The 27,995-nt window shown below is 37.2% G+C and overlaps 4 protein-coding genes across 7 annotated transcripts in view; all 4 read right to left on the reverse strand.

The window, feature by feature from the left end:
- The window catches only part of nr1d2a (nuclear receptor subfamily 1, group D, member 2a), a 44,456-nt gene extending 27,087 nt beyond the window's left edge, over positions 1 to 17,369 (reverse strand). For 2 of the 4 annotated variants that reach the window (XM_028470051.1, XM_028470050.1), the window contains exon 1: positions 1,266 to 1,526. In XM_028470051.1, the coding sequence (XP_028325852.1) occupies positions 1,266 to 1,296 (31 nt within the window). In that variant the 5' untranslated portion in view covers positions 1,297 to 1,526. Of the gene's footprint in view, positions 1 to 1,265; positions 1,527 to 17,357 lie in introns of those variants that run through there. The other 2 variants (XM_028470049.1, XM_028470048.1) reach the window with 2 other exon arrangements.
- LOC114477622 (NACHT, LRR and PYD domains-containing protein 3-like) overlaps positions 1 to 27,995 on the reverse strand; it is a 425,926-nt gene that overhangs the window by 46,553 nt on the left and 351,378 nt on the right. The window lies entirely within an intron of this gene.
- LOC114477629 (ubiquitin-conjugating enzyme E2 E1-like) lies at positions 5,672 to 26,462 on the reverse strand. Its single transcript, XM_028470058.1, has 6 exons — positions 26,314 to 26,462; positions 17,737 to 17,898; positions 14,182 to 14,232; positions 11,517 to 11,649; positions 8,420 to 8,567; positions 5,672 to 5,905 (listed from the first exon to the last, which is right to left on the reverse strand). The coding sequence occupies exons 2-6, from the start codon at positions 17,895 to 17,897 to the stop codon at positions 5,808 to 5,810; spliced, it is 591 nt and encodes a 196-aa protein (XP_028325859.1). The 5' UTR covers position 17,898; positions 26,314 to 26,462; the 3' UTR covers positions 5,672 to 5,807.
- Positions 11,272 to 27,995, reverse strand: part of ube2e2 (ubiquitin-conjugating enzyme E2E 2) — a 46,249-nt gene continuing 29,525 nt past the window's right edge. Inside the window, exon 5 of the mRNA XM_028470056.1 lies at positions 11,272 to 11,516. Within this exon, the coding sequence (XP_028325857.1) occupies positions 11,328 to 11,516 (189 nt within the window). The 3' untranslated portion in view covers positions 11,272 to 11,327. The remainder of the gene's footprint in view (positions 11,517 to 27,995) is intronic.

Below are 27,995 nucleotides of genomic sequence, written 5' to 3' on the forward strand. Positions count from 1 at the left end.
TCAGTTATTGGGTCATTTATTAAAATGAGTGTCATTAGATGACTTATTGTTGTATTTGGTGCTCTATAAATAAATATCAAACTTTTTTTTTATTGTTTTCAGTTTTGTTGTAGCAGCTTATTGTTGGTGAATCACATTTCACTCTAACTTTGCTCTTACGCACAAGTTTCCATGTAACGTGTAATGAACACTATCGGTTTTTTCAAGACGTGTTAAATATGGAACATTTAATAATTTAGAAAAGATGAGAAATATGTGAATAAACTGAGGGTGGAGCTAATATTTGAAGAGCATTTAAATTAAATATTTTTTGCAAACGGAGTGCGTTATTATTTTATTTTTTATCTACTTTTTATTGCAATTGTATTTTACTTTAATTTTAATTCATTTCATTTTTTCATATTTATATAAATTTTAATAATTATTATTTATGTATTTCCCGTTTCCGGTGATTACCTAACGCAGGCTGCACGTGGAGCTGTCATAGCGCCACATTTATTCTCCACGCGCTGAATCTGGGTCAGCGCGCTGTTCTCACGTGGGCCACGTGGCTTTGCCTCGCGCTGTCTGTTGATTGGGCAACATTCCTACTACGTCACGACACACGCGCTACAAGCCCTCGACCAATCAAAGGCCGCGGCAGGCAACGCGTACACACGCGCACATGGCCTGGCCATGTGAGCACGAGCCGGGAAGTGAACACACTGTTATTGTGTGTCCCAAAACAACACACACACACACACACACACACACACACACACACACACACACACACACACACACACACACACACACACACACACACACAAACACACACACACACACACACACACACACTTTAATCTTTAAAATCCAGAACACAGTTGTGTGTTTTAAACATAAAAATGCACATTTTAAAGAATAATCAACATATTTATAATGTCAATTTATTCTGACATTTATTTTAATGTTTTAATTAAACCTTGTTATCCACATGTTAATTTTAAAATGTGTATTCAAACTATATATTTTACATCTCATCCTAAAATTGAAAAGCACTTATAAATAAAATGTATTATTAATATGATCAGTAGTAGTTTTATTATCGATAATAATAATAATAATAATAATAATAATAATAATAATCCAATTTCTTTCATTTCCAAACATATTCTAAACATAAAAAAATCTGATTGTGTACATGTCAATGTAGCCTTTCCCAGTTTAATCAGTATGTCCATCACTGGTGTGTGTGTGTGTGTGTGTGTGTGTGTGTGTCCTCTTACCGGCTCTGGCCATGTCCATGTCCTCAGACATGTCCCACAGAGGAAGATGTGAGACTAAAGTCTTAAAGTGAGTCCACTGTGTGTCCTGATGCTGGTCCTGATACTAGTCCTGATACTGGTCCTGATGCTGGTCCTGATACTGGTCCTGATACTGGTCCTGATACTGGTCCTGGTCCACTGAGAGTCTGCAGTGTGTGTGAGCTGCTCAGGGCTGTGATTCACAGAAAACCCCTCCTGCTAACACGTCTGGGTTGCCAGATCTGACTCACAGTTTCCCACCCACCTCAAATCTCAACCACGACATTTAACATTGTAAATAAACCACAGAGAGCGTTCTAAACCACTGGTTCTCAACCCTCCAAAATAAAGGTCCCATAGAGCAGGGACCCCCACTGTAGCTGAAGGTGGTTGAACACAGACATGAACATTGAAGAACAGTCATGTGGAGACAGGACCATCTATAAGGGGGAATAAAGGAGAGATTTTTGGGGTCCATCCATGAAGTCAGTAAAATGATGGTTTATTGTTCTATGAATCTGTGATAAACACATTTATTTATTCATCTGAATAATATCCACTGTTATCCAGGAACGTTTATTATTATTATTATTATTATTATTATTATTATTATTATTATTATTATTATTATTATTATTATTATTATTATTATTATTCATCTTAAATATGGAAATCCTGGTTTTAATCACAAATAAAATGGTTCAAAGTGACCAAAAATGGTGGAAAAGGTGGTGAAATTGGATTTTAAAAACCACAGAAATTGATTAAAAGTTGCAATTTAGAGTGGACAAAAAGAAACAGAAAAAGTGGTAAAAAAAAAAAAAAAAAAAAAGGGTTAAAAGTGTCAATATTGGAACAATTAGTTTAAACTGATAAATAATGAGCAGGAAAAATAGTGAATGTGGTGAAATTGGCTAAAATAATCATGAAATATAGTGAAAAGAGGTTAAAAGTAACAATAATGGGTCAATATATGTGACATTAGGTGGAAAAGGTTTCTAAGTGCATAAAAGGCATTAAAATGTGATGTAGAAGTGTCAGAAATGGAAATAATGTAGCAAAAATACATTAAAAGGAGCAAAAATATGGCACGAAAAAGTGATGAAAATAAGTTAAAATATGGAAAGTTTGGTGTAGTGGCAGAAAAAAGGTAAAACTAATCAAAAATGATCTCAAATTGTTCAGAAAAATGTTTCTTGTTTCTTGAAAGCATGTGAGGACCCTGTCCCAGTGTACAAAGAGGTTGTGTTCACTTTAAATATACATACAAACAACAATTAATGCTGTAACCCAGTGTTTCTCAAGTGGGGGTACGTGTACGCCTAGAGGTACACAATGGCACTACAGGGGGTCTTTGAGAGAGCGGGAAATAAACAAATAAAAGCATTAAATATATGGGGGTTTATAAAGTTTATTTTTGGTTAAAATTATTAATCATAATAATGAAAATAGAAATTGTTTTGATGAGAAGGTCAGTGTCGGTCCCACATCATGAGAGAGATAATGATTAAAACTACAGAAATACATCTATTCAGGAGCCACTAAATACTGTTTCATTCACTTATTTACAAAGTGTGATTCTTTAAAATGGGTTTTATCAACATTAAATAGTTGTTTTTACCCAAAATTCTAAGCAAAATGTTGTAGTCAAAATTGGACACAGAAAAAGTGTTTTTTTTTTTTTTGTTTTAACTTACGTCAATCCCTCCCACAACTTGTATCAAGTATGAAAAATATGAAAGATAATAAAAACTTTTTCATTTGTATTTAAGACACTTTGATTATAATGACTGTATTATTAATTTACAGTAGGCTACAAAGTTTATTTTTGGTGTTGTGTCTTGGGATTTTTTTTTCGATGAAAATATTAACTTTGATTAAAAAAAGGTTTAAAAACACTGCAATATTAAACCTATGCAACATTCCATGAATATTTCTATTTTTAATTATCATATTTTATATTTGTAATTACTTATTTCCTTGTACTTTTATTCTATTCTATTTTGCTATTGTAAATTATTGTACTGAATTAAATTATAATATACTGAGGTATTGTGAAAATAAAGATAGTGATTGTTAAATGTGAACGATTCTAATTTTTTTACAACATAATTAACATATTTTCTACGTAATAAATTCTAAAAAAGGCGCTAAATGTTTTCAAGTGTTCACAAGCCGCCCAACCTGGCAACCCTGGTGCGTGGGCGCGCGCGCGTGTCAGCAAAGTACTCAATGTTCTCAATAGAGGGGTCGCCCATGTGACCCAGTTGTAGGCCACGCCCCTAAGCCCGCCCCCACCAGGTCACTTTAACCCAGTGACACACTTTCAACACGCGGAGGGGGCGGGACTTAAGGCTGTCTGATGACGTAAGAGAGGAACGTTGTCACGTTGCAGTGCACGAAGTGTAGTGTGTTACCAGAGAACTAATAAACACACACACATTAGAATAATAAACACACACACATTTAAACAAGAAACACACACATTAAAATAAGAAACACACACATTAAAATAATAAACACACACACATTAAAATAATAAACACACACACATTTAAACAAGAAACACACACATTAAAATAATAAACACACACACATTAAAATAATAAACATATTCATTCACACACACACTGTGGAGCTATAACTGTTTTGCCAGGTGTCGGTGATCAAAGGTTTCCAGTTCGGAGGGAACTCCGTGTCCTCGCGTGTTTCTGCTGCTGTAGTGGGCGGAGCTTCAGTCCGCAGGAGGACGGGAGGACACGTGAGGACATGAAAACACACAACAGAGCGCGTGTGTCATTTGAAGTACATTCCTGATCCACAATGTTTGTTTCTATTAATCCATCCATCTTCATACCCACTTATTCCCGTTTATCAGGGTCGCAGGGGTCTGCCGGTGCCAATCTCCGGCTCTCATAGGGCGCTGGGCGGGGGTACACCCTGAACAGGGCAATGTTTCTATTAATTATTATGAATAACTTCGTTTAAAGGTTTCAACGTCACAAGGTTTTGAATTTGTTAATATTTCATTCAGTTTAAAAACTAATTGAATGAACTTTGGACAAGTTTTATTTTATGACCAGATGTAGAAACGGAGATTAAAAATGTGCTGACACACGGTTCCACTGACTCCCATTATAACCACATAATAAACCGTTATTGTCACATATAACAGTGTTTTTTCCCATAAATACCTAATAAATGTCAGAAACCTTTAAATACAGGTTTTAGGATGAGCTGGTTCATCAGGGTTTTATGACAAAAAGCATAAAAACATGAAATATATATTTTTAAAAAGTAATGAAAAACTTTGGATGTATGTTAGGTCTGAAGTTCTGATGCAAAAAAATGGGAAAAATATTTATATATTTGACATTTCTGTTACACTTTTATGAAGGATACCATTGGTACAAATAATGTAGGTTTTTTTTCAATAAATGTTCATAGCTCTAAAATTAATAATACCTCAAAATCAATATTCCTATTTATAATTGACCTGCTCAAGGCTGTAATACCTTCATATCAAATGTTCTACTTTAAACATTATTTTTGAAAAAAAAAATTATATTTTGTTTTTCTCATTGAATGAAAGGGCATATTAATATTTTTATTGGTTTGTATAATTCTGTGTTTTATGTTGTTTTGAGCCTTTTTATGCCTAAAAAGTAGTTCATTATCTTTGTGTTCATCACAAACACCTCAAAGTCTGCAGTAAATCTACTTTAAAAAGTTAAAAAGACTCTCAGATTAAAATTAATTGTTACAACTTCATAATTAAAAAAAAATAAATAAATTATTTATAAATAATAAAAAACAGAAAAAAATTAAACGAGTAAAAAAAAACAAGATAACGGAAACAAAATTTTTGATAATATATTACTTAAAAAAAGCTAAAAAAAAAAAAAAAAGTAAACAAAGGGGCGTGGTCATGATAAAGACGACCTCCACACAGCAACACATTTTTTTCATGAAATTAATCAACTGTAAAGCAACAGAAAAAAAAGACAAAAATGTAAAAAATATTTTAAAAGAGGTGTGGCCATGATTAGGACGACACCCACACAGCAACATGTTTTTCTTTATTATTATTAAATTAATCGACTGCAGGGTGATGAAAAAAAAAGCAAAACAAAACTGTTAAAATGAAAATAAAAAAATCACAATTTAATTTAGGAAAAAAATGAAAGAATAGAAATAGAAACAGGTGGAAAACTTGGAATAGTTGAGTCAACTCGGACTAACCGACTCGCTGAGTGACACACACACACACACACACACACACACACACACACACACACACACACACACACACACACACACACCACACACACACACACACACACACACACACACACACACACACACACACACACACACACACACACACGTTGTTACTGTTCTCTTGCTTTATTACCATAAGTGTGCAGATAACTTAATCAGGAAGCAAAAATATAGCGGACAATGACGTAGTAAAACTCTGAGATAGAAAGAAGCTCCTCCCCTGCCTTGGTGGCTCCTCCCCCTTCATGTGGCGTATCTCTTGGTCCACTGTTTGGCTGTTCGGTCATGTTCAGCTCTGTTGGTCGTGTACTGGGTGGCGATGCTTCCCACCAGGGGGTCGGCTGAGGACACACACACACACACACACACACACACCCTTTAACCTCTTCTATCCACAGCGTGGATAGAAGAGTGATAATAAATCATGTTTTAAATACAGAAATCTGTTGTCAGCCTAAAAAACCCCAAAGATTAACATCAAATATGAAGCCAATTATCATTAACAAAGGCTGTAAAAGCAGAAATAATTGAACTAATGTGTGGACATGAACTGCAGCAAGTTTGGTGATAATAATAAAAATTAGGCCAAAGACATGTTTTTGTACAAAAAAGTTCAGGCAGAAACCCGCTGTGCCACAAGTGTGTAACAGTAATATGTCAGTCAAATTGATTCCAATCATTGTTAGTCTTATGTTTGACCACTACGTGCTGAAATAAACACATTCAGGTGTGTAATGCTATTTTTGGTTCCACTCTTTGATGCCGTTACGCATGTGTCTAGTTCAGCAATGCTTTGACCATCAGAATGCTTGACCCACTGTTGTAAAGCTGAGAGCCGGTAGAAATTGGTGATATCAAACACTATGGGAGGGGCTTTAGCTCTGGCCAATCAAAGCTGGGTAAAATAGGGACCGGCCATTTTATGCACGAGCGCTATACGCCTGATTGGATGATTTGTCGACTGAGAAGTGCTCAGATGTGTGTAATGACGGTATCTGTCCGACTACACAATTTGAATTGATCAACATATGAAGTTTTATGCAGATTGGAGCAACTTTTGATAAGAAACAACAAAAGTAAGACAATTCATCATCATTGCTGACTTTTGCTGTGGTGTATTTTCTGATTTTGTGACGTTTTGGTTGGTAACATACCTGACCTGTATATCAGTGGATTCAGCTCAGCCTGTAGTTTCACGTAGACTCTTGTTATAGAGATCTGTGTTTATTTTGTGACTCACAGCAGTGGGAAAACGCAGAGTTGTTGACTTTTCCCTCATTGAACATAATGTCCAGGTGTGTGTGCTGTGGTCTTTAGTTCTGAACGTGCGTTAGCTACAGTTTTAGCTTCTATAGTTTATGAAGATTGCGGAGAGGTGTAGAATGTGTGATTTCATTCATTCTTCAACTGGCAAACATCAACAGGACTTACATGAAACACTATATATATATATATATATATATCATTTTTATATACAATCAATTTTTTTCAGAAAATATTAGTTTTCAACTCCTGTGAGGAAACAAAATAAATAAAATAATTAAAAAAGAAAAAAAACATAATTAAACAGAAATATATGTCAAAATAAAAGTGTAATTTAAAACCATGTGTAAACTCTAAATAACAGTTAGCTATAGATTATGCTGACATGGTATATTCTTGCTGCTCATTTTTAATTATTTATAATAATTTGTCATATAAAGATGTATGAGAAAAGCTCTAATGTCCCTCAGGGATCAATGGTTTACTGAATCTGAGCAGGTTTACTAAGTTTAATTAAGCTTAATTTAAAATAACCTCATTTAAATGATCCTGATGATATTATTCCAGATGATTAGACAAAAATAAATAGACGAGATGAATCAGTTATTTCACCACTAGGGGCCAGAATATTAGACACTATCACGTTATGATGAACCTATGATGTTTCAGACTCTACAATCCCTGGCATTGATGGTCTCGTCCACAACATCAGAATAACTTGTTCCCACAGATCTTCTGTAGCTCTGATGAGATGTTCTTCATATTAAACATTCTGAGCAGGTGAAGCTGACGGAGGCTGCTAAGCCCCTCCCTCCCTGTTTGTAGCTTCACCAGAAACGGGTGGAGCTTCGCTGACACTAAATTTAAGCAGGAACTGTTCAGCTCTGTATTTTAGAGTGTGTGAACAGTTTCATTTTTTTTTTTTTTTGCAGTTTAGTCAGTGCTGATTCAACATGTGTTTAGCTCAGGAGTGGGAGGGGGGGAATGAATGACTGGCTCCTTTCAGTGGATTACATTTTTATTGGTTGATTAAATGATTCCTTAACGTGGTAGACATAGGGCCCTATATACCCTAGCACTGAGGGCTGTGCACTCACATATTAGTCCACTGCAGAGTAATATGTAGAAATTATATCCGTTTGTGGATGGTAGATAAGTCTGGAATGGATCTAGCCTCCAGCGTGCAAGGAGCGTTAAAAGCAGCCTATGATGACCCCCCCACCAGAAAAACTCATTGGATCGATACGATTTACATAAATGACCTATTTTCAGTTCTAAACTGTGAATTTTGCCAAAGAGCGACTGATTGGCATGTATGCTTTTAAGACTTATTAAGGATCCACGGGAACCATCATCTTACCAGGGTTACAGTCTGTGAGCAGCAGCCAATCACAGCGTGTGTATCATCTTATCATCTTACCAGGGTTACAGTCTGTGAGCAGCAGCCAATCACAGCGTGTGTATCATCTTATCATCTTACCAGGGTTACAGTCTGTGAGCAGCAGCCAATCACAGCGTGTGTATCATCTTACCAGGGTTACAGTCTGTGAGCAGCAGCCAATCACAGCGTGTGTATCATCTTATCATCTTACCAGGGTTACAGTCTGTGAGCAGGGAGCAGATGGACAGCAGCACTTTGGAGATGGTCAGAGCAGGACTCCAGTTGTCCTTCAGGATGTCCAGACAGATCACACCCTGACTGTTGATGTTACAGTGATAGATCCTGGTGCGGAACGTCACCTGCACACACACACAGGACAGGAAGTGATGTCATAGCTGTGATTTACACATTAACCACCCAATCAGAAACAATAAATCATTTAATTTCACTTGATTAAAACATTATTTATAGAAATAAGATCCACACGTTAACAATTACAATATAATTCTATCTTAATTAATGAGGATACAGGACTCATCCTCACTATTGTCTGTTTTTTCGTCCCTCTACGTTAACTCCTCCTACAGCGTTTTGTCCAATTTTAACAAATATATAAAAAAATTCAGAAAGTTCTTGAGATTTATGCTATTGCTTTTATAATTTGTAACTTTCAAACTTTTTGACTTATTACATTTTTTATTTTCTTTCCCGTTCATTTCTATTGGAAGTTTCAGCAGCCACATTGCCACCAGCGGAGCCACGCCCTCACAGTGGAGGTGCAGGAGGTGAGGCACACGCTGAGGGGGTCAACGGGCCCTGACAGCGTCTCAGGGCGGGAATTGAAAGACTGTGCAGACCAGCTCACTGGAATCTTCAGCAGGACTTTCAACCTGTCACTGACCCAGTCTGCAGTCCCATCCTGTCTGAAGACCTCCACTGTCATCCCCCTACCCAAGAAATCAACCACAACCAGCCTCAACGACTACTGGCCAGTGGCGCTCACACCAGTGGTGCTTTGAAAACCTGGTTAGAAGTCACATCATGACCTGGAATAAAACCACTACACAGCTGGTAAAAAAGCACAACACAGACTCCACTTCCTGAGAATTTTCAGGAAGAACAACATCAGCCAGAGACTGCTCGTCTTTTTACGCTCCACCACGGAGAGCATCCTCACATACTGCCAGCTGCACAGTGGCAAACAGGAAAGAACTCCAGAGGGTCACCATAATGTCTGACAAGGTCACTGGGAGTCCTCTGCCCACACTGGAGGACCTTCATGGCTCTTACGGTCTCAGGAGAGCCAACTCCATCCTGAAGGACTCCTACCACCCGGGCTACTTCCTGATGGGGCTACTGCCATTGGGCAGATGGTACAAGGCCATCAAAACCAGGACAAACAGACTGAAAAACAGCTTTTATCCAACTGCTGTAAGAGCTCTCAATACAATACAATGACAATAAAGCAAATCTGAATCTGAATCTTATTCAAACTATGTTCAGCTACTATTTTATTTTAATGACTCAAAATACACAAAATTAAATATTTATACAAAAAATACACTAAAATAACAACAGAAATGCACAAAACTACACCAAAAAAGATACAAAAATACACCAAATGACCCCAGAATCACACTATAATGGCAACAAAAAACAATAATTATACAAAAAATGCACAAAAAGACAACTGAAAGATACAAAAATACACAATATTTATACAAAAAGTAGACAAAACGACAACTGAAATGCACAAAAATATATAAAGAAAATGCTCCAAAAATACACAAAATGACTCCAAAAAACATAAATTACAGAAAAATACGCCAAACCAAAAAAATGTAAAAATGAGTAAAAAACAACAAACACATTTATCATGTTCATGTCTCATAGAATTAAACCAGAAAAATCACACACACTATTTTACTTTGCATCCACAAATAAACCCCTTCATAATGATACATACACTACTTTGTACATCCAACCTTCAAACACATACTCATTTGGCCATAATTAACTCTACTTAAGCTCCTCCCACTATATGAATACATACTTCCAATGGGCACTGTACTAGTGCTAATTAATGCTAATGTTAATGTTACCTTAGTGTTAAGCGAAGCTAGTGCAATTGCGAGGTTATTGATATTGCTAGGCTAATTCTAGGTTAATGCTATTGCTCAGCTAATGCTAGTTAATACTAATGTAAATGTAACTGCTAATGCTAGCTAATGCATTGCTAAGATAATGCAGAGCGACGAAGGGTAACAGCTGGATTCTCACCTGCATTTTCTTCAGGAAATGCAAATAATGTAGTTTAAAATGTAATAAATAAATACATTCATAGAGTTATTTAAATCTAATGATGATAAAGTGGTTGTAAAATGTTTCATTAAAAACACACGTCAGATGAAGCTCTGCATTCATTTCCAACCACAGGATAACACAATTACTCGTTCACCACTAACACGAGTGCAGGATTTTTATTTTTAAAAAAAAAATTTAGCACAGGATTTTGAACAAGCTTATGAATGGAATTAGGCACTTTCAGTCACACGCGTCCTGTAAAAAACTATTTGTAAATGTGTGTAAATGAGTGATATGGTCCTAAAACATGAATGTGAGGCGTTTGTGTCATTATGGAGCCTGGTTTTAAATAAAATAAAAAAAACTGATTCAGATTGTTGTTTCTGTTTCACACATACTGGCTCCCACGGTAACCAATGGTAACCCAATGCTGCTGAACTGGTCCCAGTGAGTCTGTAGAAACCATGAGTTATCCACCCACACAAAATAAAATCCCCTGTAATTATTATTAATTATTATCATTGTCAAACGTCTCCTAATGGGAGGAGCTAAGCAAACGAGCTTGGTTTAGAGTCCTTATGTGTATTTTCATTGTCGTTTAATATGTTTTTCTTTTATTTTTGTGCAGTTTTGGTACTCATTTTGTCTGTTTTTGTTGCCATTTTGTGCATTTTTTTTTAAATTATTGTGCATTCCTTTTCTCGATTATATATATATATATATTTTAAAATATTTTTTTTTGTCCTTTTGTGTATTGTCCTGCAATTTTGTATGCTCTTTAGAGTCATTTGTGTATTTCTTTTAATCATTGTGATTTATTTAATAATTCTGTATCTTTTTATAATATTTCTGTGGTCCTGTAGCTCTGTAATGTAATGATGGTGTGTAATAGAAATGAATGAAGTCTCAATAGGGCAGTTATTAAATAGACACAGTGCGCGTGTGTGTGTGTGTGTGTGTGTGTGTGTGTGTGTGTGTGTGTGTGTGTGTGTGTGTGTGTACACCTTGGGGGGTTTGAAGGGATAATCTGGTGTGAAGGCGATGTCCAGGAAGAAAACCCCTCCCTCGTACACAGAGCCTGGTGGTCCCAGGATGGTGGACCTCCACTCATAGATGTTGTCACCCTTGGGGCCGGCGCTAAATGAATAATGATCAATAATGATAACGTCATCAATAATGTTAAAGCTCTATTTCAGCATTATGATTAAAAATCTCACAGTTGCTACGAGAGTCAGAATCAGAACATTTGTGATGGTTTGTTAACCCTCAGAACATCTTTAAAAAACATGCACTCTTTAAGCTTAGGAACCAAAACTCTACCATTCATAAAACGGTCATAAAAACGTATCTATTTCACCCCACGCTTTGTCACATCAGACCTAACCATAGATATAACATTTTCATTATATTTCTATAATGTTTTTTACATCTTTATGGTCTTTCTATCATAAAAACACAAATTATTTTCACAATGTGAAAAATTAAAAGTATGCATTTTTTTTTTTTTTTTACAAAAATAAGGTGCTAAGTGGAACATTTGGTATAAAGTTATTACAGGCTTGACGAGTTCAATAATTGATAGGAAATCTGTGTACCCTTTGGTCATTCCATTTTAAAACCAAATCAAATGAACAAATAAACAGCGTGGTTATTTTGTTTTACTGACTTAAAATCAAAACAGAATTATCAAAAACCAGACAAGCAGCATTTTTCTGTTTGCAAATTAAATCTGTCTCTAAATGGATGAGAGCTTCATGTTTTAATCTCACCACACAAAGGGGACACACAGGGGGGTGGACTTTTACTACTGGACAAAAAAGAGCAACGCATAAGTCACATTACCAATGAACTGGTGAATTGAAACATTATTTATGCAGAAATAATTTTTAAAAAGGATGTTACGTAAAAGATGTACATGATATGTGATTAAAGGAACCAGAGGTGGTGTAATGAATCTACTGGTGCTCCTCGTTTCTTGTGATCAACTTTCGTATGTGTTGACAGCTGCCGTTTGTGGTTAGCGGTATTATAATGTGCAAAATAAATATTTTTTACAGCCCTCAAAAAAGCTGGAATTGCGTTTGCAAAGGTGACAAATGGTAGAAGTTCCAACATCTATTGTTCCTCACACCAGCCTCACAGTCGATAGTCAATCACCAGTTTAATTAGATACTATTTACAATGTATCAATAATAGTATCAATAACTCTTTAACGAAACATCATCGACACACAAATTACACCTCTTTGCCATCGCTGTGAGGTGGACAACATGCTACAAGATCATTTTATCAAACGCAGTAGAGAAAGAAGCTCTCGTTCATAGTTTCCCTTAAATATCCAAATATCTCACAAACAGAAGATTTAATTTTAAAATAAAAACCAATTAATTTAAATGATCAATAATAATATCGTTAATGTTATGTTAAAGCTCTATTTGACCAGGAGAAATCCCATTGAGATTAAATACCGTTACGAGGGTCAGAATCAGAACATTTCTGATTGCTTATATATATTTATTAATACTGGGCAAGTTAACGCATTATTAATTAACGGCAACAATTGTGTTATCACGCATTAATGCAGTTTTTTAATTATTATCTTATTTTGAATGTCCGTTGCTCATTGGGTCAGATATTGTTATGTCACATGATGAAGAGCCGGAACAGAAAAGAACTTGTGGGACAGAAACAATCACTTTCAGACTGCCAATTGGATGAAACTAACGTTATTTGTAGCTACTGCAAAGCTGAATTTTCTCATCACTGGAGTACTTCAAGTCTTAAGTATCACTTAAACGCAATACACACCATTAACGCTACCAAATCACCAACCCAAACTAACAAAGCGAACGTAGGCTTCGTTAGTCCACATTGGATGCATTGTGTGGGTAAAGCATCGATAAACAAAAGCAAGACAAGCTAACAAACGCCATGGCGAAGTGGATAGCTACAAACTGCAGGTCGATACGTATCGCTGCAGATGTTGGTCTGAGGAACGCTCTTAGGATCGTAACGAATGACGGAAGGTATGAGCCTCCCTCAAGGTGCACCATCAGGAATACAGTTGTAAGAAAAGGCGTTGACTACAAATGGTTGCTCTCACTGGAGACTACTGGTGCAGAAGAGTAAGAAAATGTAACGTTGGAGGAATGGATACATGCAGTTAAATCTGTCATTGTCAATCTTTCTTATTTTTTGTATTTATTTATTTTTTACTAAGATTCTCCAAAGTAAATCTAGTACAACGTGGACTTACTCTTCATCTTACTCTTTACAGAGACACTTGCTACTGAAAATACTCCGTTTATGCTCCTCCCTAATAAAATAAAGATGTTTCTGCTGTTACAAGTTTAGAAAAAAAAAAAAGAAAAGTGATTTAAATGTTGCTGGAGCTCAGACGGCACCTATTTGTTTGTGTTTACCAGCCAAATGTTGTTTCACTTTTGTTCATACAGTAGCACTTTTAAAGTAAAAGTGTGCAATACACTACATTTGAAATTATTATTTCAATATAACATTGCGATTAATCAGAGAATAATGCAATTAATTGTGATAAAAATTGTAATTGTTGCCCAGCACTCATATTTATACATTTAACTAAAGGTTATTTTTATTGTGTAATGACATGTACAGACATGACAAGTGAGGTGTCAGAGGGAGTTAACCTGCCTGCAGTTTGGGGGCGGGTCCAGTGTGATGTCAGCCAGCTCTTTCTGAATCCTGAAACCAATCAGTGAAGAAAACCATTAGATTTAAAATCAATATATTCACCGTTTGAACTACATCACACATGTCACTTAAACCTGATGACACTCTATGACATGACTTTTATTTTGAAAGCACAAGAAACAAATAAGGTTAAGGAGGAAGTGAAACACTTTGACAAGTGGAAATATGTTCATTCATTTATAATAAAACATGAATGTCTTCACAGGGTGACGACAAGTAGGAAGAAGTTATATTTAAGACCTTTTTAAGACCACCTTAAAAAAAAATTAACACCAAACTTATGATGGAAATATAGACCAAAGGGAAAATATATTTTTTTACAATTATAAGCATTGATGTCAGTTAACTCACATAGTGCCACGGGGATTACTAGAAAACACCCTGGCGGAGGTCCCTCATCAATATCTAAGCTGTGGGGTGTTTTAGTGACCAACTATGCCCTGAAGATGGCAGCAGTGCACCTTTAGATGGGAGATTAGCCACTTATGCTACCCAGCTAAGCAGGAAGAAGCAGGAACGAGTGAAATTATGGCGCTACAGAGTGATATTGTGACGTATCCAGCAGCTCACAGCTCCACATACTAACACAGAACATGTGTGGACCTGAGTAGATTATTGATAATGTTGTGATCGTGAGACAAAACCATCAACTAACCGGGCTAAACGGATCATCGCTGCATGTCTGTAAGTCAGATAGCAAAATAATAGGTGGCATGTAGGAGGTAGCAGCGCACCTTTGGATGAGAGATCATCAATGCTCAGCAGAGCTCAGAGGAAGAGGAGGAAAGGCGTTTAAGACAGAAAATGGCGCTACGTACGAGAGTTGACGTTCCCAGCAGCGCAGACTCGACCAGAGCATGTGTGGAAGTCATGGATAATGTGGCGATGGTGAGATAAAACGATAATAAAAAATGGGGAACGCAGTGACACTCTGCATGTCCGGGAGGAAGAGGAAGTTGTGTGTGTGCCGACTGACGGGAGAGAAACTTGGAGGAACGCCAAAATACAGTAAGAAATCCATTCAACTCTGACCCAGATAGAAAAATAATAATAATTTTATCATCAAAAGCCCGGTCTTTTTTTATTTATAAGGAAACAATGTTCAGATGTTAGAGTTGTCACTAAAGCAAAAAAATAGCTTTAAAGTCACTGACAGGGTTTTACAAAAAGGCTTTTTTCTCCACTTTTTTCCTCTGAAACCGAAGATTTGTGTAAAACTTGCTCTATTCAACGGCTGATTACAAAAGAACAAAACAAGCCAGAAACAAATGTTTTTTTTATGAAAGTAGAGGCTTCAATCTTTCAGATAGTCATAGCAGAAAATATTCTGAGTCTTTAAAATCAGTCAAAATGCTCAAAAAACAACTGGCACTGAATGAGTCAAAGTACAATAAGGAAAAATGAAAAATAATCAGTTGTTCAAGAACATTCTTCAAATGTGTTTATTAATGCGGAAAGAGAACAAAAATATCAACATTGTTCTAAATGATATTTTATTCTAACACAATTCTCACAACATCTAATATCTATGGAAAAGTGAGAGAGGGAGTAGTAGAGCCTATAGTGAATGTAGCAGGATGCTATCGACAGTTGGCCGAATGATGAAAAGTGTTTAGATCTTCTGCGAATGTTTAATGAATGACAGTTAATGTAATAAAGTCTGCAGCATTTCTCACACTGACTGTGTGCTGCCCTTCTTTTTCTAATTAGAACATTGAAGACATCATCAGCGAAGCATGTTCTGAGAAAATCTATGACATCATCAACAAAAAGTTCCAGTGTGGATGGGAAAATGAATGGGATATATATATATATATATATATATATTCCTGTACCATTTATTAATTTTTCTGGAAATTTCATCCAAATCCATTGATACATTTTCAAGTTATCTTGCTAACTGACAACAGACAGACAGACAGACAGACAGAGGGTAAAACATATCCAAACCGCTCTGAGCTTGGTGAAGGTAATGATTCCACAAATCACAAAAAATCTCTGTTCTGATGCACAATTACACCAGACAATATGGTAATACCTGCCTTTGACAAAATGTGTGTCATCAGCTCAATATCAGTGATCAAATTGTGGCTCTCTGTAGCTTGGTGGGAGGGGCTAAAAACCTGACGACATATTGCGATATTACGTCGCGCATTCTCGGATCAATTCTAAATGCATTCATATTAATTTTTTTTTTTAATTAAAAAAATAAATAAAAATTGAACCTTTATTTAACCAAGAAATTCTTTTCTACAGCAGGAGACATTGTGACTGCACAAAAAAGTACTGAAAGCTGGACATGTTGACCAGCTTGTGTGTTTTCATTAAAATCTAAAAATAAAGTACTAACTTTCTGCATTTATTTGTTGTTCTAGGCATATACCTCAGTTAAGTTGCACTAAAGTCATGTTGGTTTAAAAGCCACAGGCAGATTGTATGTTATTTTTTTATTTTAAGTTGTTGGCACATGACCCCATTTTAATATCAGAAATTTCTGCCGATTTCTTTTTGATCATGTTTGAGCTCAGTTTTTTAAAGTTAAAAAAACCCTTATTAAGTGGATCCTGAATAGAGAATTTGTTAATTTTCCTCTCTCTCTCAAGTATCCCCTATAGTGCCCCAAGGGGTACACGTACCCCCATTTGAGAAACACTGGTGGAGAGGTGAAATGAGGTATGATGTGGGACCTGCAGTAATACTGGAACTGTAATGTACAACTGTATTGTTTTATTTATCTGATTGTTTTTGTTTAGATTATGTAGCACACTGTTTATACTGGACAGTGATTATGGGTTACAATGTGGAGCATAAACATAAGCTTTAATCAGGCCAATAAAAATCTGACCCCGCTAAACCCGACAGAACACGGCCCAAATGAAGCTGATGTCTCTTTAAGCCTGAACACGTTTCAACCAGATGGTATTCTGTGCACACGTATGTAGAATGATCCGTTGTGTGTTATAAACATGACGAGCAGCTACATATGCCGCTACATCAGGGGTCCCCAACCCTGGTCCTCAAGGGCCACTATCCAGCACGTTTTAGATGTTTCCCTCTTTTAACACACCTGATTCAAATGATTTACTCATCATCAAGCTCTGTAGAAGCCTGATAACGATCCTGGTCATTGATAGGGGCCCTTGAGGACCAGGGTTGGGCACCCCGTGCTACACAAAACGACGGTTGAAGCTCTGCTTATATCAAGAAGAGGATGCACACAGGCAACATAAGGGGCAGCTAAGGTGAAGACGGGAGCATCCGAGCAAATTGCCTGTATTAAATAGACGGTGCAACCAATGTGTTTGATGGGTTACGCAAAATAAAAAAAGAGTTAAAACAACCCATGCACGTCTGGAAGTGTACAACAATTATTATGACTGTAGAAATAACATCACTCCATTGGGGAGCAAAACTACCCTGGTGTGTGTGTGTGTGTGTGTGTGTGTGTGTGTGTGTGTGTGTGTGTGTGTGTGTGTGTGTGTGTGTGTGTGTGACCTCTTGGCGCTGGTAGAGAGCAGCTTGGAGGTCTTGCTCATGCTGGCTTTGCTCTCTCGTTTCTTCTTACAGACGCTGACGCTGTCCCTCACTCTGCTCTGACTGGAGGAAGGAGGTGATGATGAGGAGCTGGTGCTGGCACGGGAATCTTCATCAGACATTCTGACACACACACACACACACACACACACACACACACACACACACACACACACACACACACACACACACACACACACACACACACACACACACACACACACACACACACACAGAGAGACAGAGAAATGCAGTAGTGTCACAATAAAAGCCTGAGAAACCCTGCTGCAGGAAGTGCTTCCCACAACAGATGGAGGGGAATAAGGTACAAATACTGAAGTTACATTACTTAAAGGAGCATAGGGTAGGATGTATAAATCAGCCTCCATAGTGACACCACCAGTCATCAGCCAAGACACCGCGAGAACACACATCAACTGTTGATCATTGATACTGTGGATAGAGGATGGATACCCGACCGAACCCTGACGGGACCCAACGGCACCGGACGGGTCAGGTTCGGACAGATATTTAGAACTGGTGGTCGGGTTTGGTCACATATTGTCGTTTGCGCGCAGCATTCTTCTTTTCCTGCTGCAGCAGCCACAGCTGATCTGTGGTGGATGTAGAATGGAACAGGGGAGGACAACTATAAAGGAACACACCGTTGAAACATTCCTTTTACTGCACAATAACACGGATTATCCTTATCTTTAATACATAGATTATGTAAATAGATCTGATGGGTCTCTTGCGGGCAATGCGCCGCTGTTTGTGTTTCATGTTTGCTTGTTACCCGTGCACTGATCTGATGTTGATATTAAGAGTTGTTTGTTAATATAATCGGTGCTTACCACTAAAGCAAATGTAAATATGTCATTTTTTTGAGAAAAAAATGAGGTTTTCATTGTTGGGTCTGACTTAGACGAGAATGCGACCCGATCCGCCTGTGACACGGTGATTTATTTACTCACTGTTGATGTGACTGTTTACTGGAAGACCTGTGCACATGCCTCTGCATTCATCTGTGTAACCAAACAATAGATCACTGTGCTCGTCTCCAAGCAGATTACAAGCCTGCTCCCTTAACCAATCAGTTCCACTTTTAGTGGAGGTTATATCGCCTCGTATCATCTTTGACATGACCAGAGGTGTATTCCATAAAGCAGGTTATGTTCAAACTCTGAGTATGTTCAGGCTCAAATGAGGGAAACTCTAGAGTATCTCATTCCTAAATGTGAGGTATGTTCTTCTCCGAGTATGTTACCATGGCAACATTGTCCATGAACTAAATCTTCTCGCTGGCAGGTTTTATCAAAGAAACCCTGGGTTTCTACCTGGCTCCGCCCACCTGAACACTGTTTCTCAAGGAACACTTTTTTTTACTTTTACTAAACACTTTTCTCTGAAACACATTAGTAACATCACACACCACAGACGTGTTCACATTATTACTAATGTTGTGTTACGTTTTTTTTTTTTTTTTGCTAACGATAGTTTTTTTCTAACATTGTGGATACAGATCATTAAGTGAAAGTCACTGAGAGGTTGCTCTGCATTAAAACATTTACTGACATCTGTAGTAAAGTTCACTGAATACAAACCTGTGGAGAATATAAAGGAGGAGATGATCATTTAAATTAATCCACTTTGAAGGCTCAATTGTTGTTTTATATTGTTATACAGTTTGATCAGTAGATCACGGAACTCTGAAGTTATGGTGGCGCAGTGAATTATGACACAGCTCTGGAAAGTATAGGGTCGTGGGTTTGGTATTCACCGCTCGTCACGTCACTGAAGCAATAAAGTGATGAAGCGACTAATCACAGGTGATTTAAGCCACTATAGTCACTGAACAGGCTCATATTCCTCAAACACCGGCTTATTTCACCCATCAGGGTAAATCACTCTCTTCAGGATGGTTACCATGGTAGTTTGTGTAATCATCGATCCATTGATGATGGTTTACATACTCAGGGTTGATTAACACACTTCATGCCAGCTGTAATGGAATCAGATACCCAGAGTTTCCCATCACTGGGAATGTTGACCCAGAGTTTATGGATAAACTCAGAGTTTGTTAACCCTCCTTTATGGAACACACCGCTGACGTGTTTGTGACCCAGTGCGACGCAGCGGTTGAAAAAAACAAATGCTCACCTTAAATAGACTATTCCTGTTAGGAGAGGAGAGGAGGAGAAGAAAGTGGCTTAGCAGCTCTGGTGAGTGTTTGAAACATCTGAAACATCTGACTGACTCCACTGCTGCTGATGTGATAAACACACACACTGAAGCAGTGTTTTTCTGACTCACAATCACAATAGCCACTTAAATATCCATGTGTTTTACTGTAATGGGCAGTTTTAAACCTGAAAACAATAACAAGAGTGTGTGGATAGCAAAAGAAAATCACTATTGTGATCAGCTGTAGCATGAAGTCTGCGTCTACAGACACGCCCACTCATGCATATCAATGAAGGCCCTAAAACAGCCTGTTTTTAGAAGCCGTCTGAAAGTAACGTTTCAGAAAACAGGTGAGTTTGGGAAAATAAACCTCATATACTGTACTATGTTGTTGAGGTTCTTAGAACTAATGGAGATGGGTGAAAATTAACAGAATACTGGACCTTTAAATAGGTTTCACAAGGAGAAACATAAGACACAATTTTCTGTAGGTTCTAATGCAGGTTGGAGGTTCTCAATTTGTGGATCGGGAACAAAAACAGGGTCACGAACCAGATTTTAGAGAGTTGCAAACAAAACAAATGAAATGTTAATTTCATATTTCGCAGAAACACACTGAAATCACAGGAGAGTTTGGGCAAGATTTGACGTGCAGCTGTTTGCTACTGTTGCTAAAGCTAACAGTTGACAGGGTACAAAAATGAGGACTATATTAAGGGCCTAAAAAAATGAGTGCATTTTTTAAATGAGTAGTTACAGCTTAGATACTTTTATAGATTCAAATGCACAGTAGCTTCTGCCAACACTAACACAGAAAAGCACAACCTTTTTTTTCTGAGAGAAGTTTGTCAGTAGCAGTGATGTTGCTAGGTACGCATCCTGCGTCCCTGACGCATAAAAATCTAAAAAGACGCAGTAAATCCACTATCCATGCATCCCAGTGACGCACCTCATTTTTCCCATGAAAAACGAGACATTGTGAACAACAACTTATGTTTAAAATCACAGTAACTAGCAAAAGAAACCTCGCATTAACTCAGCGTAGACATGATCCCATTGAGTACATGTTAGTTTAGCCAACTAGCCAGTTAACGCGGAATTCATTTCAAAATGTTTCCTGGGACTGCTTATTAAGTGCACCGCCCACCCAGCTGAAAGCTATTTATTTATTTATTTATTTATTCAGTTTATTTCCGACATGGTTACATTCACTTTTTTTTTTTACATTTTTTGTACATGCCGAAAAAGGAGACGAGAGAAGCAGTTTGCTTATCCGGGTCCCGTCCCCTGTGACAGCTCAGTCTGTTTTTCATATAGCGCAGCGGTGCTCCGTGAAAACGTGATCAGCTTTAATCATCTTCACCTGCTCAGTGTTCGAACTGTTGTGTCTGGTTAACTAAGAATAACTCAGTCCGCGTTGTTAGTTCTTTTTATTCCAGCCTTTTGTCCGTGTCTATAGGTTCACATTCACAGTCAGCTAGCTACCTCAAGTACACACGTTTCAGTGGGAACTTCCGGTTTACAAAATAAAAGTCCGTTGGAGCAACGTTATTAGAATGTTACATTCTAACAACATCTCATCAGAGCTACAGAAGATGGTTTAAATTTACCTAATTTAAATTATCTTAAATTAATCAGATTCAGTAAACCATTGATCCCTGAGAGGAAATCAGGTGACATTAATGCTGTTCTCATACATCTTTATATGACATATAAATAATTAAAAAGGAGCAATTAGAATAATCCATGTCACTATAATCTATATCTACCTTTTAATTGTATCTTACTTTGTTTTTGACATACATTTTTGTTTAATTATGAGTTTTTTATTTATTAGTATTTATTCTGTTTCCTCACAGGAGTTAAAAACTAATTTTTTTTTAAAAATTATAAATATTTCTAAAAAAAAACGTAATTTAAAAAAAATAAAGTGGAAAACACGGAATTTGGGGAAAAATAAAATGGAATTTGTAAAAAAATAAAACGGATTTTATAGGGCCAAAGATAGCCATCAGCGGACCCCTTTACGCATTAACTCAGACATGATCCCATTGAGTACATGCTAGTTTAGCCGCTACAACAACAATCAGCCAGTTAACTAGCTGCTTACAATACACCACAAACATATCTGATCATTTTATTTTTCTCAACAGACTTTGCACTGTTAAGTTACATTTTTGAATGATGAGAATGTTTTGTTTGTGTTAAAATCAGCACTTTTATTGATTATTTATTTTTGTACAACAGACACCATTTTGTTTTCATTTGAATTGTATTTGTTTAATTTCAGATACATTTTGAACATACATGAATATATCTGGTAATTATAACCATATCATACCACCATTAAGAGAGTTTAACACTACAATTTAAGAAATAGAACAATATAAGAAATAGAAAGAAATAAATGTTTTAATTGGGGACCCATTGAATTTCCCAGAGACTCAAATCACCACCTGTGGGTCCCGGGACTCACTACATTGAAAACCTATCAACATCACTGCAGTTATTACAGAAAGAAGACGACATGTGTAGGGAAACTATGGGTTTACTCAGCGCTTAACAACCTGTAAATATTACACGAAATGTAAACAGAAGTATAACAGAAGTGTAATAAACCTACAGTTTCTATAGAAAATTAAAATAAGATAAAAAGAAACAAAGTGTAAACAGGTTCCTTACAAACACTAATGAAATTGAATCCATCAACACTAGAAGCTGCTTCAGTAATAACATTTAAATATTAAAAAAGGCAACAATAGCAGCTCATGGGCTGATATTTTAAACTATATATTAGTGACCCACACTAATAGTGTGGGTCACTATTAGTGTTATTGTATGCTATTAATTTATTTCCTCTCATTCATTATCAAATTATTTTCTAAATAAAAAACAAAAGCAAAAATAACTTAATGTTTTTACTGCTGCTGAATCTTGTTTATTCAAAATCTGATAATGTGTAAAGTTATGGTTAATAAATAACTCTCCTATAATTAAATCATATCAGGCTGATGATTTAATCATTCAGGATATTTAGGTGTAATAATCACAATAGTTACATTAGTCTAATGGGACCAGCTTTGTCTGTGAACACGTGAAATATAATTAAATATAACGCGTTTTTACAGTGACGTTAATATTTATTTCACACGACGTGACACGTTAGCTTTTATCCTTCCATACAAGTGTTAAATCTGACCATAAACTAATCATAAGTAAGATGTGTACTTTTTACTTTCAGGGTTCTCACCAGCACTGTTGAGCGTAGGGGCCCCCGACATTGTCATTTAGGGGCCCCCGATGTTGTCATTTTGCTCCCCTACGGATCACTCGACATGTACACGCATGTACACGTGCGACGTGATCGGGCTTAAAGAGACATCGGCTTCATTCTGGTCAGACAGGTACGGACCGTGTTCTCCAGGCCTCTTAGTCTCTTCTTTTTTGGCCCGATTAAAGCTCTACTGTGTGCATTTTCCATGTGTGGGTGTGCACGTGTGTGAGAGTGTTGGTTTGTTCCAATGTTACTGCACATAATACTTCATTTAAATTCCAAAAGCACGTCTTGGAATCAGTCTTTTGAATAAAATGTTATTTCTCGTCTCTACAGTGTGTGTGAGTAGTTATTAGTGGAGGACCTATATATATATATACTGTATATATATATATAGGTCCTCCACTAATAACCTATATATATATATAGGTATAATAATTATTTATTTATTAAGGATGCACCGATCGTTCGGCCGGCCAATCGATCGATGCCATTTTTCCTTATTTTGGGCAATCAGCCAATCCTTGAACATGAAACCGATCTTTTCCGCTGATTTTTTCTACCTCCACAAACGTCATAAAGTCAGTCATAATTTATAAAGTCAGCTATTGTCCTCTTCTGCTGTAAGGTGACTGACAGAACCGCCCACCAGGTCATGTGTGCATGTGCGTGCTGCGCATGCCTCTGTTACACAGAATAACAACAGCAGCACGCTTAGCTTAGCATGTCGGCAGTTTTACACAAAAAAGAAAGCAAAGGATCGCAATTTGTAATTCCTGTAACACGGAAATAAGCCTTGGTGGAGCTGCAAACAAAATGCTAAAACGCTACGTCATTCACCATTTAATACACTGCCACACTGCTGAGTGTGGAGCATTTGAAACTAGAAATCAAGCTAATGCTAAAGCTAACAGAGCAAACAGCCAGTGGAGTGCTGTTAGAGCTTATGAACAGTGAAAAGATCAAAGCAACTATGCAGAAAATGAAGGAGTTCATGGCTTTGTACATAAATAAAAAGCTTCCACTAATGTACAAGTGACTGTAATAAGTGTGAGAACCACTAACGTGTGTCATGTTCATTCAGTTATTACACATTGACTTGTGAAAATGTTACACATTATGCACTTTCTTGTAAACCGTTAAAGATTATTTTTAGAATAATATATATATTTACATTTAAATATCTACAAAGCTGCTGCATTTGGACAATTTTTATTTTTTGCTCTAAACAGGTCTGTAGTGGAATCTGTTGAACATGTTTAGTTCATTTTTAAAATGTGAAAAATTAAAGTCTAAAAAAAGTGAAATTTAGTATTTTGGACAGCAATGTTCTAAACTTTTCATTTATATTTGAGATAACTACCTCATGTGCAGTTAACACGTTTATATTGTTCTGTGGATATTGTTCAATGTTTCACAATAAAATAAGATTGGAACATTCAAGGTGTATGATCCACGCAATCCGCCTATGCTGTGAAACATTCCTGGCGAGAAGCCTGAATTAGTCTCTTCCTTTTATTAAGTCGTTAGCGTTAGCTCTTAGCCCAGTGGTGGGTTAGCTTAGCTTAGTTAGCTTTAGTCCAGTTTCCAGTTCATAATCTTTGCTGCAGGTTCATCTGTCAACGTGTTTGTGGAACTTGGGGTGGATAAAAAGTTGTTGAGAAAAAACTTGGGGGCAATTTTGGCCCGTGGAACAATATTTTTGGGCCATTCTTGGCTAAATTGAGGCCAAATGGCCACTGGCTCTCGCTGCTTTAGAAAACCCATTTAACGGTGAAAGACTTGATGGAAACGTGCGAGATTGTCCCAAGACATGTTGGTGCATTTTGCAATTTTTGCTAGATTTTGTTTTAAATAAAAAAATAAAAACAAAATTTCTATTTCCATTTCAGGAAGTGAATTCTGGAATTAACATCAGTTTCCTGCGATTGTGAAAAATCTGACCTAATTGTAACTTTACTTATTTTACAGCTGGTCATTAAAATTCTACAACACCAGTTGACTTTTCAGTCAGATTATAGTCAAAATACACATTAGATGACTTTAAAATTTTGACATATACAAAATCCCAACTAAACTTTCCATTTACATTTACTTTATTGTGATAAGGTCATTTAAGTCTGATATTATTATTATTATAATTTTTTTGCCTTTAATATTAGTCTTGAGTCAACTGACTTATTTTAAAGGTTTTTGTCTGGATTTAGTCAGTTTTCATCCTAGTTTCAGTCATATAAACATGGTATTACTATTATTCTTAGTCACAGTCCTGCATAAATTAAGATTCAATCGAGAAAAACTTCAACATTTTTCCTCTTGGATTTATTTTGATGTGAAAATGTCTACGTTTTGTTGACGTTTTGAGAAGTCCAGGTTTAAAGGAAGTCTAAAAGTCTTAAAACACCAATTTGTGATTCAAAATAACGCATAAATCATCATATAGCACACGTTGTAGCTTTAGTAACCTTACTGTACTGATGAACTGTGTGTTTATAAAGAGTTCCAACTCTTTATTCATGAGAAATATTCACGTTTTAGTGCAAATGAGATCCAAAACAACTGCAGTTAGCCGATGAGCTAAGGCTAAAAACAAGATTAAATTAACATTTAATAAGCAGTTAACTCCAAATAACGATGTTGTGATATGTTAACGTGAGGTGAAGCTTTGCCTTGTGTGTGTTCGTGGTTAATTAAAGCGCAATAATGAGCAGAAGGAAAGCTAAGCTAAGATGCTAACACACCACACCTCCTCCACCATCCAGAGAATAGACGGCACCAACCCCGACGACACCCCCGTACTGATTATTAGCTCAATCCTAACGCTATTAACAGTTAATAGTGTTCATGAGTGCCATGGACGGGGTTTAAAGTGTGTGTGTCTGTCAGACACGGACACTAATCGTGTCAGGCTGTGGAGATGGAAAACAGCTCCACTCCAGCACTTAGACGAAGCCCGTTTTAGCACCGCGTTGTTTGTTTCTCTTCTGTGTGTATTTGTGTGTCTGCAGCCTCGTAACACACACACACACACACTGGGGAGGTAAGAACCAGGTCCGGTTCGGTCCTGCAGCGGGACTTACCCTCTCTATTGTGTCTGGACCTCCGCCACCGTCGAGGCTGCTGCTGCTGTCGCTCTCTGCGGGACGGAAGTGACCGTCAGCGGCTGCGGAGCGAGAGACGCACCGGTGATGATGATGTACGACCACTATGCACCAGTACAGCTGTGTAATCCCAGTTACTGTTAATACGTAAATACATTTTAATCAGACCAGTAAAACTACAGTGGTAAATGGTAAAATGTTTGAATTTCACTGTGCATTACATTACAGGTGTGTAGACCGAGTTACTGTTAAAGCTGCAGTATGTAGGTTTTTTTTCCTTTTTTTTCTGGGTGTCATTTGGTCAAATGACATAAACATCAGATCATCCCATAAAGGCGATATAACGGCTACTAACAATGGATATGATTTTGAAGTAAACTCTCAATTATCAGCTGAGTCAGCTGTTTCCAACACGTGAGCTGCAACACTGACCACAGAAAGTCCATTTAAGACGATAGTCCATTTTTTTGTCCAACCGCTGCATCACATTGGGGCACAAACATGTCAGATCATCCATAAAGGTAAAACAAGGTGGTATGACGGCTACTAAAAGTGAAACCGATTGTGAGCAGTCTTCAGTTAATCTTTATACTGGATTATCTATATACTGAACGTAATGATATTAACCTGACGTTGCAATATTTGTTTTACCTCTGAGGTAGTTTGAGAGATAGGAGCTCACGTTCTTATGGGGGAGGAGGAGCCAGGATTGTCAGGAGTAGTTTCCGCTTTGTGTCGTCACAACGCGAGAAATATCCAACTGGCCCGTTCGTAGCTGACATTTTACCAAATGTGGAATAACAAGTGTAAGGTTTTCTTGACTTTCTTCCTGATTTTTTTTAATTGAACAGCTCACAGACAGGAAGACGTCCGTTATCCTCCATGTTTGTGACTCTGTCTGCATCTCTATCCATGTCTGCCTCTGGCTATCTTCATGACTGGACCCTCCTTGGTATCCAGAGGTGTCTGGTACATGCATGATTTAGCATCACAGGGAAGCCTGACTCCCCTCTTCTCCAGACCTTGAGCTCATTAAAACACTTTTGTGCAAATCAAACATATATAGTTTCAGTTCCTATCAGAGACACGTTAAGAAATACAGAAATAATCATTTTACTCTGAATGAGGCTAAGGGGATGTATATCACTGTAGAAAAATCATTATAAAAGGGACTTTTTCCATAATACTGCCCCTTTAAGTTGACCAATCAAAAAGAAGGGGAGTAGCAGCAACTGTCTGTTGGCTCCCGAAACACCCGCCCTCTTCAAACATTAGAGAAAGTGACGGCACGAGTACATGTGCACGTGAGTAGCTGTTGAATTCACCCCGTAGAGGGACCGCGACCAGGCACTATGGGTTTTATGCGTGTGGCTGTTATCACGCGTGTAACTTTTTGATACTAATGTGAGACCAGAGGATAAATCACTTATAAACCTAAGAGAAGCATGTCCAAGGCAGAGAACATCTGCAATTCATTTACAATCTGGACGTGGAGTGTCTGTCTGCTGGTACTACTGCGGCTGTTTGTGTGTGAGCTTTGTGGAGGAGGAAGAGCGGTGAGTCTTTTACTGTCCTCACTGCAGCGAGTGATACATGCATTCATGTCAGAGTCTTTAAAACACCAGAAAACGCTCCAATAACACCAGATAAAGTCCCTACAT

Source organism: Gouania willdenowi, chromosome 16 (genome assembly GCF_900634775.1).
Source record: "Gouania willdenowi chromosome 16, fGouWil2.1, whole genome shotgun sequence".
NCBI classification, from domain to species: Eukaryota; Metazoa; Chordata; class Actinopteri; order Blenniiformes; family Gobiesocidae; genus Gouania; species Gouania willdenowi.

Excerpts from the sequence above, each read along its gene's own strand:
- LOC114477629 (XM_028470058.1), bottom strand. The coding sequence starts at position 17,897 with ATGTCTGATGAAGATTCCCGTGCCAGCACCAGCTCCTCATCATCACCT. Across the intron at positions 11,650-14,181 it reads GACCCGCCCCCAAACTGCAG|CGCCGGCCCCAAGGGTGACA; the intron begins GCAGGTTAACTC and ends TTATTCATTTAG. Across the intron at positions 8,568-11,516 it reads ATCCCTTCAAACCCCCCAAG|GTGACGTTCCGCACCAGGAT; the intron begins GTGTACACACAC and ends GTGTGTGTGCAG.